This window comes from Takifugu rubripes, chromosome 17 (assembly GCF_901000725.2).
Source record: "Takifugu rubripes chromosome 17, fTakRub1.2, whole genome shotgun sequence".
NCBI classification, from domain to species: Eukaryota; Metazoa; Chordata; class Actinopteri; order Tetraodontiformes; family Tetraodontidae; genus Takifugu; species Takifugu rubripes.
The window spans coordinates 6,199,109-6,214,203 of NC_042301.1; the positions used below are offsets into that span (position 1 = coordinate 6,199,109).

The 15,095-nt window shown below is 43.8% G+C and overlaps 3 protein-coding genes across 7 annotated transcripts; 1 reads left to right on the forward strand and 2 right to left on the reverse strand.

Moving 5' to 3' along the window:
- Positions 1-11: 11 nt before the first annotated feature.
- Positions 12-1,103, reverse strand: cxcl8a (chemokine (C-X-C motif) ligand 8a). The gene is given in 4 exon segments (NM_001032587.1): positions 12-376; positions 483-569; positions 663-795; positions 903-1,103. Coding segments are annotated over 4 exon segments (297 nt in total). The 5' UTR covers positions 967-1,103; the 3' UTR covers positions 12-363.
- Positions 1,104-5,879: 4,776 nt separating this feature from the next.
- fbxo10 (F-box protein 10) lies at positions 5,880-11,721 on the forward strand. Of its 3 annotated transcripts, none has more exons than XM_011619395.2 (11): positions 5,880-6,157; positions 6,307-6,905; positions 7,207-8,037; positions 8,168-8,317; positions 8,457-8,593; positions 8,877-8,947; positions 9,031-9,183; positions 9,287-9,637; positions 9,709-10,019; positions 10,208-10,302; positions 10,591-11,721. In XM_011619395.2, exons 1-11 carry the CDS (start codon positions 6,055-6,057, stop codon positions 10,766-10,768), a joined length of 2,979 nt encoding a protein of 992 aa, XP_011617697.2. In that variant the 5' UTR covers positions 5,880-6,054; the 3' UTR covers positions 10,769-11,721. The 3 variants fall into 3 exon arrangements, with proteins under 3 accessions (XP_011617697.2, XP_011617698.2, XP_011617695.2); XM_011619393.2 differs by having other exon boundaries at positions 5,883-6,157; positions 10,115-10,302; XM_011619396.2 differs by lacking the exon at positions 10,591-11,721 and having other exon boundaries at positions 10,098-10,296.
- Positions 11,722-11,850: 129 nt separating this feature from the next.
- On the reverse strand, positions 11,851-15,054 carry polr1e (RNA polymerase I subunit E). 3 transcript variants are annotated; one of them, XM_029850898.1, is made up of 12 exons: positions 14,947-15,054; positions 14,216-14,319; positions 14,031-14,107; positions 13,851-13,936; positions 13,677-13,732; positions 13,459-13,603; positions 13,241-13,345; positions 12,885-12,981; positions 12,663-12,796; positions 12,507-12,588; positions 12,194-12,325; positions 11,851-12,110 (listed from the first exon to the last, which is right to left on the reverse strand). In XM_029850898.1, the coding sequence occupies exons 2-12, from the start codon at positions 14,267-14,269 to the stop codon at positions 11,939-11,941; spliced, it is 1,140 nt and encodes a 379-aa protein (XP_029706758.1). In that variant the 5' UTR covers positions 14,270-14,319; positions 14,947-15,054; the 3' UTR covers positions 11,851-11,938. The 3 variants fall into 3 exon arrangements, with proteins under 3 accessions (XP_029706758.1, XP_011617694.2, XP_029706759.1); XM_011619392.2 differs by lacking the exon at positions 14,947-15,054 and adding an exon at positions 14,737-14,830; XM_029850899.1 differs by lacking the exon at positions 14,947-15,054 and adding an exon at positions 14,455-14,648.
- Between the last annotated feature and the right edge of the window lie 41 nt (positions 15,055-15,095).

Below are 15,095 nucleotides of genomic sequence, written 5' to 3' on the forward strand. Positions count from 1 at the left end.
TTCCTTTTCACTTTTTTGGATTTTAATTTATCAAAAGGTTGCTAACGAACATGACAAATAGTTATCAGAGCCATTCATTCACATTTAATAAATATTAAATTCTATAAATATTAAATAAATAAGCATTCAAGCTAGTAAAAAATAGTAAGAAGGAAGGAAGGGAATGCAACAATGCTGAATAAATACAGTAACATGTTTGATACAAACATATGAGATCTTGAGTTCTCTTCTCATCTCAAGCCTTGATCAGAAGGCGGAGCAAGTCCTCAGATATGATTGTGATCATTTCTTTATATTTGGGGAGGAATACTTTCAGGTGCTTTCGTCTAAAAAGGTAGCGCTTGTTATTCTGGTCTGGCCTGTTCAGCGTTGTCTGCTGCAGGGGGAGCAAATAAAAAGAAGAATCAGTATGTGTGCCTCTTTCCCACCACAATGCACTTAGGATCAGCGTAAATTACTGTTCAACAGCACTGCAAACCCACCTGGACATGATCTTGTTGATGACCTTCTTCACCCAGGGAGCTTTAGGATCCAGGCAAACTTCTTGCCCTGACATCTTCAGAGTGGCACTGCAACACCAAAAGGAGCAGATTTGCAGTCGGTTAGATGAAAGTTTGGACAAAAAGCTTCAAATGAGATCTGAAACCGGATCCTGGTCTTACATGATCTCTGTCTCTTCACAGTGGGAGTTGGGGGGAATCAGCTCCACCTTGCCAATGTGGCGGCCGATGGGCCGACTCTCTGTCTGGATGCAGCGGCAGTGCTGTTCCACTCCGAGGCTCCGCAGGCTCATTCCTATTGGGAGGCAGCAGCCACACATGCTTACAAAATGCAACTCTTTGAGCAGAAACTCAAATGCATGCAGAGCAGCACAGTCAGATATGTGAAAATCCAAAACTTACCATTGCTGATAGCCAGGAATGCCAGGAGCACCACGAGAGATGTGAGGAAGACTCTGCTGCACATGACTGAGGAGTGTACAATAAAAGAGGCTGAAGGTTTTTCTTCTGAAAGTTTTCTAATGAAGCCAAAACCAGCGAGCAAGTGTCCTTTTGATTCCTTGGTTTTCCTGCTTCTCCTTCCTTGGCTCAGCACTGCTGTTTGAATCAGGTGCTGAAGTGTCAAGCTTTTATAGCCGTCTCGGAAATGAGTCATTTCCCCAGATGAGGAGCGTTGCGCAAGGTAGGATTCTTACCAGTCAAGAGGGAATTTACACAGTCAGGTAGCCGTTTTAATAAGTGGACGAGAGTCACGCATAGTTGGAAAAAAACTGTGACTAAAAATCTGTCACTGTCTTGTTGTGAAATAAAGAAATAGCGAATGTCGTGCTGGTTAGAGATTGCAGCATGTTGAAGCATTGCTCATACACAGTTCACTAATGATGGGGATCCAGCGAATTCTAATTCACTGACTGTACACAAGTGTATAATTACTTTTTTACCTTGTCACCTAAAGGATCACTTTCTAACAGAAACATTTCACTGTGAAGAACGCGTAAAGAGCTTCCTATTGTATTTTGGCACTCTGGGAAATGCCTGTGAGCTCCTTTTAGTGTTTGGCGGCATTCAAGACCACACAAACAGTGATTTGTAAACTAACACACAGTTGTTTGTTCCGCTTCGGTGAGCGTAACAATCAAAGCCACGAAGAGTGTGTATGAGAGGGGAGACAGAGAGTCCTCTAGGTGGAATTTACGGTAAGATCTCTGCAACATGAAAAAGATCTGGCACTTCACTCGCAACTATAATCTTTATAACTGCATCCTGATTAAAAAAAAAAGGTATAAAGGACATTCATCAAAAAGATGCTGACTCATCAGTGACGGCCTTATACGAACCATAATAGGCCGTGTGCTAAAAAATTCTACAGGACTGATGCAACTTCAGCGAACTCAGACATGTTTTCTGGCACCCATCACGTCATTGCAACTATTGTCACGCAGCGGAAGGAAGTGGTGTAACCATATGCTGCACAAGATAAAGTTTGTTTAATAGCCATTTCCTTAATTCCAATACTGCTGACTGGTGCAAAAAATGTGCTTGGAAATAGATCATTTTAAGATTAAGATTAAGATTAAGAAGTACTTTATTCATCCCCGTGAGGAAATTGAATTAGTAGCAACCTATACAAAGTATAGAAACAGAATAAATAAATACAGATAAGATTAGAACGTTATAAGCATATATACAGCATATATTATAAACATATATATATAAATATATACATAATATAATATATACATATTATAAGCATTATAAGCATATATACATAAATATAGAATAAAATAGAAATACAATTACAACATAAACATTACACAATTATTGTTATTGACTGGGTAATGTACTTATAATGTACTGTAAGTTTTTACAATGAAAAAACACATCTCCCAAGAAACTTGAACTGAAATCAGTCCCTTGTGCTCAGTGAAACAGACCATCAGTCATCAACCTCCCTGTATTAAATCTCAAAATTAATTTTTATTTGCATCATTTCGTAAAAATTGTGAAATTGGCCAATTCAGATTGTGTACGTTGTATGTTTTATGTATGACAAAGAGAAAAGATATATGGTTTCTTTTGGCGATGCAGAATTATGTGCTGGAATCACATTTATTTTGCGCACCACCGTGACACGTGGACACCGAGCTTTTAAGAGGAACTGCAATGGATTGATCAGCAGCTATTTGGATTTTCCCCCCTGACTTCACACAAAACTTTCGTTATTGCGTTGTTCTTTGTTTACCCTCAGAACACAGCTGGACCCAACTGTGATGGGGTTTTATGTTGTCATACCATGTTAAAAATGGTTGCCAGGTGGTCCTTTCTCCAGGAAATTCCTGGATTAAGATTAAGATTTATTGTTTTTAATTTTTTTTTTATACACGTGCAAGATAATGTGAAGACACTAGAGAGAGGTTTCGATGCTTTATCCTTTACAATGACTAACCAGACCAACATAAACTACCGGTATATGATACCTGCAGAGAAAAAAATCCCGCAACAGAAAAAAGGCTTGAAAACAATTGCTGGGAAAACCAGGAATGACTCACGGGTCTGTCAACACCCAGGCTTTTTCCTTTTCCTTTGTTGTCCTGTTTAAAAGCCAATCTGATAGGTCTGCTGGCTTACACTATAATAACAATAAATAGGCTGGGATAACAAGCAGTTGTTGACACTATTGATACAAACATGAAGAAACAAGAGCCTCAGTTGGGAAATTCAAGGTTTGGGAATTTGACACTTACACGCAGCTGAGGTGGGAGATGTTTATACTTCTTTCCCTTCACGTAAAGCGTATCAGGCTATCTGTGTGAGGGTGTGTGGCCCTACATTCCACACGTGTAACTGGATCTCTCTGACATTTGGCATCAAGATAGGACAAGCTTATTGATTTGCTTTGCTGCGTTTTTACATTAAACCACACAGGTGAACCCCATGGAGGCTCAGATTTAGCTCTCACAACACATGGCACTAAGAAATAAACCTTGCTTTGCATAAACACAACAGGACGAAGACAGAAATGTCAAAATCAGGTTGACAGTTGGACTCAGATACAACAACATTCTTAAAGATAAGAGGAGTTGTAAGGATAAAGGAAGTTGTAAAGATGGGAGAAGTAGATAGAAGACAAGGAATTGTGAGGTCCTGTTTGACATAAATCTTGTGTGCACCAAATAAAAGAGGCGAGCGAGCAGCAGACGAGCAGAGTTGACAGAGGAAGTCTAAACTGCTGCTCGGCTCTCACTTGCAAGGACTCCAGTTGTTTGCGTGGTTTGTCTGAGTCTTAACATAAGAGTAAAGAAACAGCGCGGGTGACAAACTTCACCCTCACACCAGTGTCCTGAATATCTTTGCTAGCTGGGTCATTATGGAACATATTAAATGAGGTGAGATTAATTTGGGAAAATACTGCTGGCAGATAAAGTAACAATCTGTAAATCCCTCAGCTTTATTCTTGCGACACAATCATGTAGTCATCAGTCCGGACGGTGACCTAGAAAATTCTCTATTTACCCACTTATTAAGCACAAGAAGAAAATCCATGTTCAGAGATCAGAGTTGACTACTAATTCTGTCTGAATGACAGGAAATACCACTGAAGTCAAGCCTAATGTGCTTTCAAGGTTTGCCGTGGAAAAGTTATACTGTGTGGCTTTAGACATCAAATGTACAACACAATGTCTTATGAAAGAAAACAGTGTCAGCAAAAGTGTTGATGTTGATTGCACCAGATCACATATAAGAATCAGCGTGGATTCTTGGTGCAGACGTCAGCATTTCTTGGAAAAGTGTGCACCCTATCTGTGCTCCCTTTTACATGTGCACATCACCAATATATGCATTTGCACAAAACAACCAGATGCTTATGTTCATGTAACACGTGCCTGTATCTGACTGTAGGACTGTTACTTTATGTGTGAATCCCAGCAAAGAACAGATGGTGATGAGAATGAAGATAAAAACACCAAACTTCTGAAAATACCAAAGCTAAAAAGTTGGCTGGCACGAGGAAAGGTGCTGGGACACTTTCACTGACATACTTACAGCCATGTATATGCTACAATGCTGCTATGTGTGGCCCTTGGTGCAGATTGCCTGGTCCACACGGAGGGGGTGTTACACAGGGACTCTTCATCTCCTCTCCTCATTCATCTTCTCCTCTGTGTCAAGGCTCAGCAGCTTGAAACATCCCCGAGCTCTCTTGGCACGTCTCACAGCTGTCTCCACACCACCTTCTATCCATAGTTCTCTCTCTTCCTTTGTCCTTGTCCATATTTATTTTCCCATCTTCGTCCTCATTTCTCCCCCCTCAGCCAGCCATCTCTGTGTACCGCAGCCTGCCCCCCATCACCTTATTCTCAGTCTGCCGCCATGAGTTCAGAATGAGGGGCCATCTCCTCAAAGAGACCGCTGTCTATCGGTAAGCAGCTTCTCTGGAGCAGAAATCTGCCCGGCTTTACATGTCTGGTTGCTTCGAATGCAGCTGATTTAAAGGGAGGCACAAATATATATATGGTAATTCTATAAACTGTCAACTAAAGGCAAATGTGGTTTGTTACCGTTTATCATCAATTACAATTACAATAACGTAATAATAATAACGTAATCGTGACTCTAATAATGATGCTTATCGATGAGCGCGTCCTATTTGTATACGAAGGTGCGGAGGGGGGCTGGGGTAATTTATTATAAATATCCTCTACAATTAATTATCTCCACCTACCAAAAGGGAAATGATTAGGCAACAGGCAAATCTAATATCTAATAATATCTAATTATAAACACGTTTGACATTAGACCAGGTTTATTGTAGATTATTATAAATTACTGACGGTTGGTAGAGCTGATCTACTCGCACTTCTGTACGGAGATAGACAAATGCTGCGTGTATAGAACTTAAAATTGATGAAATTTAAAAGAAAAAAAATAGTGGTACCTGTCCCACTCTTCTCAACAGCTTTAGTTTAATTTAGGAGACATTTGCGATTTAGTTCTTCTGTGTTTGAAATTAACTTATTCCTAATGTCCGTTTTATACCAATGTTACTTAAAAGCAGTTATCAGTTGCACAAGGTACAGATTTACTCTACCTTAATGGCATTGCATTGTAATAGAATAACAGTTTTAAAAAAAAGAAAAAAAGAAGGATTCTGCATTAAATCTTTAAATTTTATTGTGTATTCCTTGGCGACCATGTTACGTGTTACTTCCCTTTATCTTCATATGTAACCCCTGATAAATCCTTGGTGACCCTCTGGCAACCCCATGTTTGAAAGTCTAGTGCCATCACTGACGTGGTTTTACGTCATATATGAATCCTATGGAAAAATGGAAATTCCTTGGATGGATCGTATATTTGTATGAAGACCACCCACTCCGTGTAGGAATCATGCTGAGATCCATACGTGGCCGCTACATGTGATGCGAGCCTATGATCTAACTGGTTCTCACTTCCAAAATGTTGACGCCCTCTGAAGGGAAGCGGAAGATGGTCGAAGATGTTTGTTTCGCGGTCTCTACACGTAAAATGGAATTAAATGTAGCGCTCATCATGGATGCGTCGTGTTACGGGGACTGGAACCAGTGAGTTAAAGGTTCCTATAGGTTCCCACGTCTGCAACGTGTGCGGTTCGTCTAATGATGCCACACTAACAAGAGGTGAGGTTTTAATCTGTCGCTTTTGTTGTTTTATAGCTCGTAAATGCCGCGGTTGAGATGAACTCATCACCGTGAATGTTGCACATTTGTTATTGTGTAAGGGTTGGCGCGAGCCTTATCTGCGCGTGCGTGTCGCTGCCTGTTTCCAGGTGTCTCTGCTGCCATGGAGGTTGGCAACCTCCCTGTGGAGCTGTGGCGGATTATTCTGGCCTACCTCCCCCTACCTGACCTGGGCCGCTGCTGCCAGGTTTGTCGTGCTTGGAGAGAACTGATCCTGTCTCTGGACAACACCCGCTGGAGGCAGCTCTGCCTAGGTTGTCCTGAGAGCAGACATCCCAACTGGCCCAGCCAGCCACACCTGGAGCCCCCATCCTGGAGAGAAGCGCTCAAGCAGCATGCCATTGCCACCCGTACCTGGACTCAAAATGGGCCAGAGCTCCAGTCTTCAGCCTGCCTCCTTTTTTTACGCCGTCGGAAAGATCGCAAAGTTTGGCATGTGGGCCCCGGATGCGAGTTGGAGACCCTCCGCAGTGCCCTTGTGGTTGCAGGTCCATACGATCGTGTGGTCCTGCACCCAGGGGTCTATGAGGAGCAGGCTGAAATTGTGATGAAGGTGCCAGTGGAGCTGTTGGGCCTGGGGCAACTGGGTGAGGTGGCTCTGCTGGTATGTCTGGAGCAGCAGTGTCCTACTGCGAGGCTGTGTAACCTGGTCTTTATGCCCCCGTGGTTCTCTACAGTGGTCTATAAGGTAAGAACCTCTTTATTGAGGTTCAGTAGCATTCGTACTGTTTATCCACCCAGCTTGGTGTTCTGAATTTTACAAATTCTGTCCAAGTTGAATTGCTGAAAGAAGGGAAAATTGTAATTGTGGTTTCCCAAGAGTTCTTCCATGCCATGGGTCAACACAACCAGGAAGTAGCTCTTGGTTTGTTTTAAGTCTTAGAACCTGGTTTCACTGAACATGCGCGGTGGTTTGAATTGAATGTATGCTGTTGCAAATTCCTGGTGGTACTGACTGGAATCCTCTTTCTGTTCTTGTCGGGCATTAGACTTCATGGGGTCACGTTCAGTTCGACAACTGTAACTTTGAGGGAGCTCAGTTACAGGTCCGTGGTCCAGGAACGTGCCAGGCTCGCTTCTGCTCCTTCTCACAGGGCAGCTCAGCCCACCTGTTGGGAGTTGTCCTCAGTTTATTGGACAGCTGTGACTTCTCCGGAAGCGACACTGCGTCAGTGACGGTTGAAGGTCCTCCCGTTTCGGAACGAAACTGGGCATGTAAGCACTTGACTTCCCTTGCCAGGACATTTCCTTCATATAGGACATCTGGGAACAACAGCAGCCCTCCCACTGACCTTCTGGTCCACACTAGTGGTGGACATCAACCTCTAGGTGTCAATGTTAAAAATGAGCACATGAGCATGGAAGGCTGGCTGCACAAGACTGGGGTTGGGGCGGTGTGTCAGGCCACTGTGATTGAAGACTGTTGGAGTGAGGGCGAGTGCAGTGACAGGGAAGAGCAGATCCTGGAAGGGGGAGGAGGCTACGATGCCAAAAATCAACTAAACCAGTATTACAGAATCCCCTGTGACAATCACGGCCTTTCCCACTTACTCAAGCCCCAAAAAGACCGCTCTCCGCCAGTGGGTTCATCGCTGGATCCAACCCCCGTGGCCCCTGAACTCCTCACCTTTCAGCAGGAGCTAGATAGGGATCCAGAGGCGCAGATGTTGGCAGCGTCCACACTCGGCTGCATCGTCAAGCGCTGCCTGTTCAGGGAAGGGAAGGGCGGCGTGCACCTGTCCAATTATGGACGAGCTCGGCTGGAGGGCAACGTTTTCCGTGGGCTGAACTACGCCGTCCGCTGCATCCAGAACTCAACGGTAAACAGGATTACATTGGTTTTTACACAAACAGCCCTGGAATGTAACGGCACACTTTGGACTCTTGCGATCGTAAACGATTAAAGCTGTAGAGATACTTGACAGTCCTCTTCTCTTTGGCCTCCTTCAGATTGTGATGCTGAGGAATGAGGTGTGTGAGTGCCGCGCTTCTGGTGTGTTCCTGCGCCTCGCAGCTCAGGGACTCATTGCGGAAAACAACATCCACGGAAATGGGGAGGCCGGCCTGGACATCCGTAAAGGAGCCAACCCCATCATTGTGGTAGTATTGAGCGAAATCACGTGACCATTGTTTATAACGGTTGCCATTTGGCTTCGCTGCTGTTTTGTTGACGCTTCACTCCCAGATATAAATGTTTGGTCCTGGTTTACATTTTATACTCTTGTCTTTTGTACAAAAGTGCAACAGAATTCACAGCGGTTTGCGCTCGGGGGTCGTTGTCCTTGGGAATGGAAAAGGTTCCCTTCGAAGTAACTGGATCTATAATAACAAAGAAGCGGGTGTGTATATTCTCTTCAGCGGAAATCCTGTGGTCAGGTAGGTTCACACATCTACTTTGTTTGGATTTAATTTCCTCGTTTGCAAAACCGTGCACGTTCATGGCAGACACTTTGTCTCTCAAAGCACTGCGGACCAGTAATCCAGTAATTAAATCAGGCCACCATTTTTCCCTAATTCGTCCTGTTCCCACATGTCCTGTCACCTTAATCTAAAAGGATTTCCATAAAATCTCCTGTGGCTTCACGTGACTAAACAAGCAAGAACTGATGCTTCTGCTAACTAATTCTGACTCAACTCCTGACCTCTTTTCTTGTGTTAGCGGGAATCACATCTTCCAGGGCCAGGCAGCTGGGATCGCCGTGAACGAGAACGGCCGAGGGGTGATCACAAGTGTGTAGGCATCTCGCACCTCCGCGCAGGGTTTTCTCCTGCCGTCGTTAACCTCAGAATAAAAGTGGTGCTAAAATTTCCAGATAACGTAATCAGAGAGAACCAGTGGGGGGGCGTCGACATCCGCAGAGGAGGGGACCCCATCTTGAAGAACAACTTCATCTGCTACGGCTACTCTGACGGTGTTGTAGTGGGAGAACGGGGTCGTGGACTCATAGAAGGAAACCACGTCTATTGTGTGTGATTTCAGCTAGATCTGTTTCATCAACAGTAACCTTAAAAGGGTCCTTAGATTTGGTCTTGACCAATTAAGTCTCTTTTTTCCTGTTGTTTCTGAAGGTAACAAAGGCTGTGGTGTGTGGATTATGTCCTCCAGCCTCCCACAGCTCCTTGGAAACTACATCACCCACAACTGCATGTATGGCCTGGCCGTGTTCTGCAGGAAGGACCCGGAGAACATTGAGTCCAGAGAGGGAAACTGGCCAGGACAGGACGGCATGGGCGGTGAGGAAGGCAGCAGGGATAGGAGAGGGGTGGAAGGAGAAGGGAGAGACGGGCAGGAGAACCTGAACGAAGAGGGGGAGCTGTTTGCATGGGAGAGTGATCTTGACAGTGAAGATGAGCGCCACTCTGCTCGCCGTTCCATCAGCGTGGCCCTGGTGGAAAGCAACTGTTTGAACTTCAATGGAGGTAATAAACCTGTTAAACCTTTACTTCTTGTCTCCAATACTCTCATCGGCCTTCCCTCCTCATCTGTCCAGCTGTCGGACTTTATGTGAAGAGCAGCGAGCCCCTGAATGTGTTTGCGAACCTCATAAACAGTAACCGTGGCACCGGCGTCACCGTGCTGCAGAGCAGTCAACTGACCCGACTGGCAAACAACTGCATCCTGAACAATGGCTGTGGTGGAGTTACAGTGGAGAAGGAGTGCAGAGCGGAGCTTCGCGGTAATGGCATTTACAAAAACGGCGGCCACGGCGTCAGTTTTAGTGGCAGCGGGCAGATCGTGGAGAACGACGTGGTGGGAAACCGAGGCTGCGGGATTCAGATCTCCAACAGCACCGACGTTAAAGTGAGAGCGCATTTTACAAGGGTGCACACGGAATTTTTCGCAATCGATTGTTGGCCATTTCATTTCATTTCATGTCAGCTCATTTTTGTTGTTAGGTTTTGCGCAATCGTGTTCAACCAGCACGAGGCTGTGGCATGACCGTGCTGGGCCCGGTGAAAGGGGTCATCCATGACAATCTCTTGTTCCAGGGCCAAACTGGAACCAGAAGAACACTGTTACAGGTGGATCCTGGCAATGATGGCTGCGTGCTCCGCAACAACAGTATTCTCACGCACAGCAACAGGTCATTTAAATCTATATCTTAACGTCTAGATCAAGAGTGGGTGACAGTTTTCTGTTAAAAACAGGATTTTAAGTCATTTAAGTGACCAAACCCTGGTTGGATCAGTACAAGATTTTTGGTGGCTGTTCTTTGTTGATCAAAATATACCAGTCGAGCTTTTGTCGGAGGGGATTGAAAAGATTACAGGTCCAATTAACTTGAAAGAGCCTCTGATGTATTTTTATCCCTTTAATGAAAAAGATGGCAACACATTCACATTATGCTATTTTTTTGTTGCCTCTTTTTTAGCTTTACATCTCCGGCCTGGGTTTTGGAAAACCCACCACCCCGTCCACTGGTCAGCTCCCCTTGTGGACTCTCCTCATCTCAGTGCCCTTCTAGACTTGGAATTTCCATGACAACCAGGATAAGTGCTACAGTAGAAAGTGGTTGCCATAGTGGCAGCATGTTTTGTTCCATTCTTTGAATACTGGTGAGTGCTTAAAAACTTTGATAAATGTACCTGATCGGACTTGAGAGATGCACTAATAAAGTGAAGTCGGCCAGTTTGATACTGAAGATTAAAGGAATAGGACATGTAAAATGTAAATATAAATGTGACGACGCTGTAATGTTAAACAAACACCACTCATTTGATTTTAAAGTGAGGTTTTTAGCTGCTCAACAGTAGTTGGTTGTCTTTCATGACTAAAACTGGTGAATGGGTGACAAATGATCATTGAGAGTTTAGCATTTGTACTTGCCTCGCTGCTATGAACTGGCACAAGGTTTAATGTAGTTTTAGCTGAGACGCTAGATGTCATACCTGACAGTAAAGCTGCGTCTTGTCTTGTACTGTCTCCATCACAATTAATGCATTTGTAAATATGCAGGTCACCCATAATGCTCTCGACAGTAGTCATGTAACGCTACTGTTGATATTGGCTTTGAAAGTCTGTTCTGATAACTCAGACGGCACCTCCCTCCATTCTTTGGATTCCCGAGAAGATTCCCACCTCAACTCAGTCTCTCCTCCAGCCCAGACTGGGTTTCCTCTTGGAAAATCATTTACATGTGGATACAAAACAGTGGCACCTGTGACAGAATTGTCCTTGTCCTTCCCCTTTGTTGGTTGCACTTATGGTTTTGCACTATTTACAATTAAATTTGCTTTTTTAGTGTTTAGCTAACCAGCCCTGACATATTCCCGTTCCTTATACTTGTACAGAATTGCTGCATCATACTGGATGGTAGTTCATCTGATGTTAGCTGGTTAGGAAGTGCACACTTCGAGATTCGGCTTTATTATTCCTTTTGAGTGAAGCTGTTTCTTTTTTTATAGATAGTAGAGAAAAATTGTCTTACAGAAGCATATGCACCCCCCCCCCCAAAAAAAATATTTCCCCTATACTATGAAGACAAAGCTCACAGACTCAGCTGTAATAGCTGGTTCTTGAAGGAAAATGATCAGTGTGCAATATGTGCTGTCTACAAATGTGCCTGAATGTCTTTGACCTCTCAAATGTGTCTTTTTTTTTATCCTGCACAGTAAGAAACAAACTGTACAAATGAATCTTCACCGCTTTATTTGTCTGAGTGCAGAATACATCAATAAACTCTTTTATGACACTCATCTCTTCATCACCTGTCTGGAGGTTTAGCGCATTTTCCGACGTTTCGGTCTGTCCCTGAACTGTTCGTATGAGACCAGGGGAAGAACGAGGGCGGCCTGTTTGTGTGCGTTTGTGTCTTGCAGTCCAGCCTCGGGATCCTGGACCCGAGGCGGTCTAATTAGAGTCAGTCTCATAGACTTTGCTACTTCGATCATTCTGTAGGGACACAAATGCAAAGTTATTTCATGATATTTTACCTTTTATTAAAATGAAATACATTTCAGATGATAAATCTTTACCTGGCCTCTGTGATTCCCAGATCACGATGTAGTAAGGTGAGGTCAGCGGTCATGTGACCCACATGCAGCAGCAGGGCCAGACAGTAGGCTGCTAATTTTGAATGCATGGATGAAGTTACAAAGTTCTGGACTCTAAAGAGTAAACCATAATATCAAGAATGAGCCAGTTTTGTGCATAATTCAATAGAACAGACAAACATGGGAATAGGAAAGTTGACAGTAGAAAAAAAGGATTTCACCAAATTCTTTAAATAATCATTAAATTGACAAATTCCAGAGGGTTCACACTGGATCTGCTTTACTGTTGTCCTACCTGCCATTGTTGAAAGTCTCCACAGTGAAGTTTCTGAACAGTTTGCTCTGAATGATGCGAGGACAGCCTTGCTCCTTCCCAACTGTGAGAACGGAAGCTACTGTTAGTCCAGTCGGATCGCAAAGGCACCGTTGACGTGCAAAACACACTACTCACACTTTCGAGCAACATATTTCTGCTGCGCCAGCTTGAGGAGCAGTGAGAGGTAATATGCACAGCGTGACATTTTATCCCTCATCTCTTCACCAGCAGTTTGCATATTCTCAAGAATGTTCACAGCACACAGACACCTGGAATAATTACAAAATAAATAAAAAAGCAGAACAAGAAATCGGAATTCAGCTTTATAAACTGTCCCAATGGCAAGCGTCATCCTACTGTCTGTCATCTCTCATCTTCTGCAGCTCCTCAGGGGTCAGGGCTGCCATCTTGGCTCCACCCTCCTCCAGAGCTTCAAACTCAGCTGGACTCAGAACTGGGAGCGTCAGTCAAGGACAGAAAACGGAACACAAACATGTCTGTCATAGGTGCGTTACCTAACCCAAGACCGATGGAAGCGGAAGCAAAGATGTCATCATCACCCATCGGTGGCAACTGTCGCATCGGAAACAGAGATGCATGATGACGTGGACTGATTTGTTTTACAAAAGCTGTTACAAAAGCTCACGTGGCCTGACTGAGTTTTGGGAGTTTCAACCATTCACGCATTCCTGAAGAAATGTACAAAAAGATACGATCTTCAAATAGGTAGACGTTCTCGGGGGTGTCAGCGTCAGCATAGCAGGGGGGCAGGTGGAGAGCCAGCTCTTCCTGCGACTCGGCCACTTCTTGTTGCAAAGCTGAGAGGAGACAAACACGAGAAATAACTGGCGATGCGCTTAAAAATGTCAGACTTCAAGCAGCTATATGTTGGCCATTTGGATAGAAGGATAAAGATGTGGCTTCAGCTTACCTTCCAGTCCCTTCTGCTCAATCACGGTGTCGGCAGCTTTAGCCACTGCGTGGTGCAGAGTTTCGCTGCACACCTGGTTCAGCCTGCGTGAGTTCAGAGATCTCTTCTGTTTGCTGGTGCCAAAAGCCTCAACCAACGAGTCAACCTAAGGAGGTTCCAGAGCCTTAGAATAACTGCAATATTTTAGGTCTGGCCTCTAAAACAAGTAGTTGCTTTACCTTGTCTCTGTATGACAACGAAGTGTCCTGAGCCTTTGTTGTCTCTACTGTTTCACCTGAAGAACAAACACATCAGCACTCAAAAACTGAGGACTTGCTTATGTTTTAACACTAAAAATATGGAGAAAAAAAATTCTTTCTGGCAGGTCATACTGGAGATTTGACTCTTCATACCTGGTATAATAGGGCACAAGTTGAAGACCTGCGCACTATGCACCTCCATTTGCATGGTTTTCTTGTTCAACACCCCAACATAATACCTAAAGAGACACCAAATGACCACAGTTATTCATTGCATCCACAACAGCCAGCTGTTACAGTCACAACTCTGAGATGTATCCCAGATTAACCAACTTGCAAAGGTTGTTGCATTTCAAGGAAGCTTCTCCAAAATTACTTCCAACATAGGACAATCGCTCTGATTCTGCAACCTAAAGAAACAGAACCAAGGAGAACCAAGGTCACAAGGGCACATAAACAGGTCTCCTTATACGCTTGTGCAACCAGACTGAGCCAAGAATGAAGTGGCACTTTCTCACCAGTATCCGTCGGTGCTTTTTTCTTGGGTTTATCTCATCTGTGTTTTTGTACATTGTGAAATCTAGTCTGTCTGCATTTTTGACACTTCCATTTGAAAATCGGACTGTAAAAATGACACAGAGTGAGCAAAGTCAGTACATGTTTTGTTATCACTATCATTACATTTCAATTTTTAGTTACTTAGATACAAAGTTAACTCTCGTAGTGATAAAATAAGAATTGCACGAAGACAACATACCTGATCTTATTAACGTCCCCAAGCATAGTAAATTATTGTAACTGCAGTTTGATATTACACATCGATAATAAATGGAATAAGGTGCACAAATACAAGTTTATAACTATTCTCCTACTATTCTAACAAACCAGCCATAGCATTTTGCTGCCTTTACCCACGTGTGTAACATCAGTGTCTGTTTAAAATTAAGAATGACGCAGGGTAAAAGGAATCACGGACATCATAACAACGACATCTTCATTTTAACAACCAACGATGCAAATATGTATTATATATATATACCAATAGCGACTTTATCGGAATCTTTCTCATCGCCGCAGCGCACGAATGAGCAGGACGCAGCCATCTTTGTTGTCAACAGCGACGTAAGATGATTACTTCCGACTTATTTCCGGTTTCGCAAAGGTCAAGGTAGTGATAGTTTTATTAAGACTGCAAGGTTGTGGATTAGACGTCACTGATCAATACAACAAGAATGAATTAAATGCTTACCAAGGAAAACAACAGGGCCAAACTTTCCACGTCGTGGTGAACCGTATTTCAATACGTTCTGAAATCTTCAGATACGCCTACAGGAACACAGCAGCGCCATCTTGTGCCGGGACAGGGACAATTTTGTGGCGGTTATTGACTCGTGAATA

What these genes read in the sequence shown, in the direction of transcription:
- polr1e (XM_011619392.2), bottom strand. Translation starts at nt 14,800, where the DNA reads ATGGCTGCGTCCTGCTCATTCGTGCGCTGCGGCGATGAGAAAGATTCC. An exon ending in CGTCTACCTATTTGAAGATC is followed by an intron (nt 12,982 to 13,240) that starts GTATCTTTTTGT and finishes TGACGCTCCCAG; the next exon opens with TTCTGAGTCCAGCTGAGTTT. An exon ending in GAGACTTTCAACAATGGCAG is followed by an intron (nt 12,326 to 12,506) that starts GTAGGACAACAG and finishes TTTACTCTTTAG; the next exon opens with AGTCCAGAACTTTGTAACTT.
- fbxo10 (XM_011619393.2), top strand. Translation starts at nt 6,055, where the DNA reads ATGCGTCGTGTTACGGGGACTGGAACCAGTGAGTTAAAGGTTCCTATA. An exon ending in CGGCCGAGGGGTGATCACAA is followed by an intron (nt 8,948 to 9,030) that starts GTGTGTAGGCAT and finishes TAAAATTTCCAG; the next exon opens with ATAACGTAATCAGAGAGAAC. An exon ending in CCAACAGCACCGACGTTAAA is followed by an intron (nt 10,020 to 10,114) that starts GTGAGAGCGCAT and finishes TTTTGTTGTTAG; the next exon opens with GTTTTGCGCAATCGTGTTCA.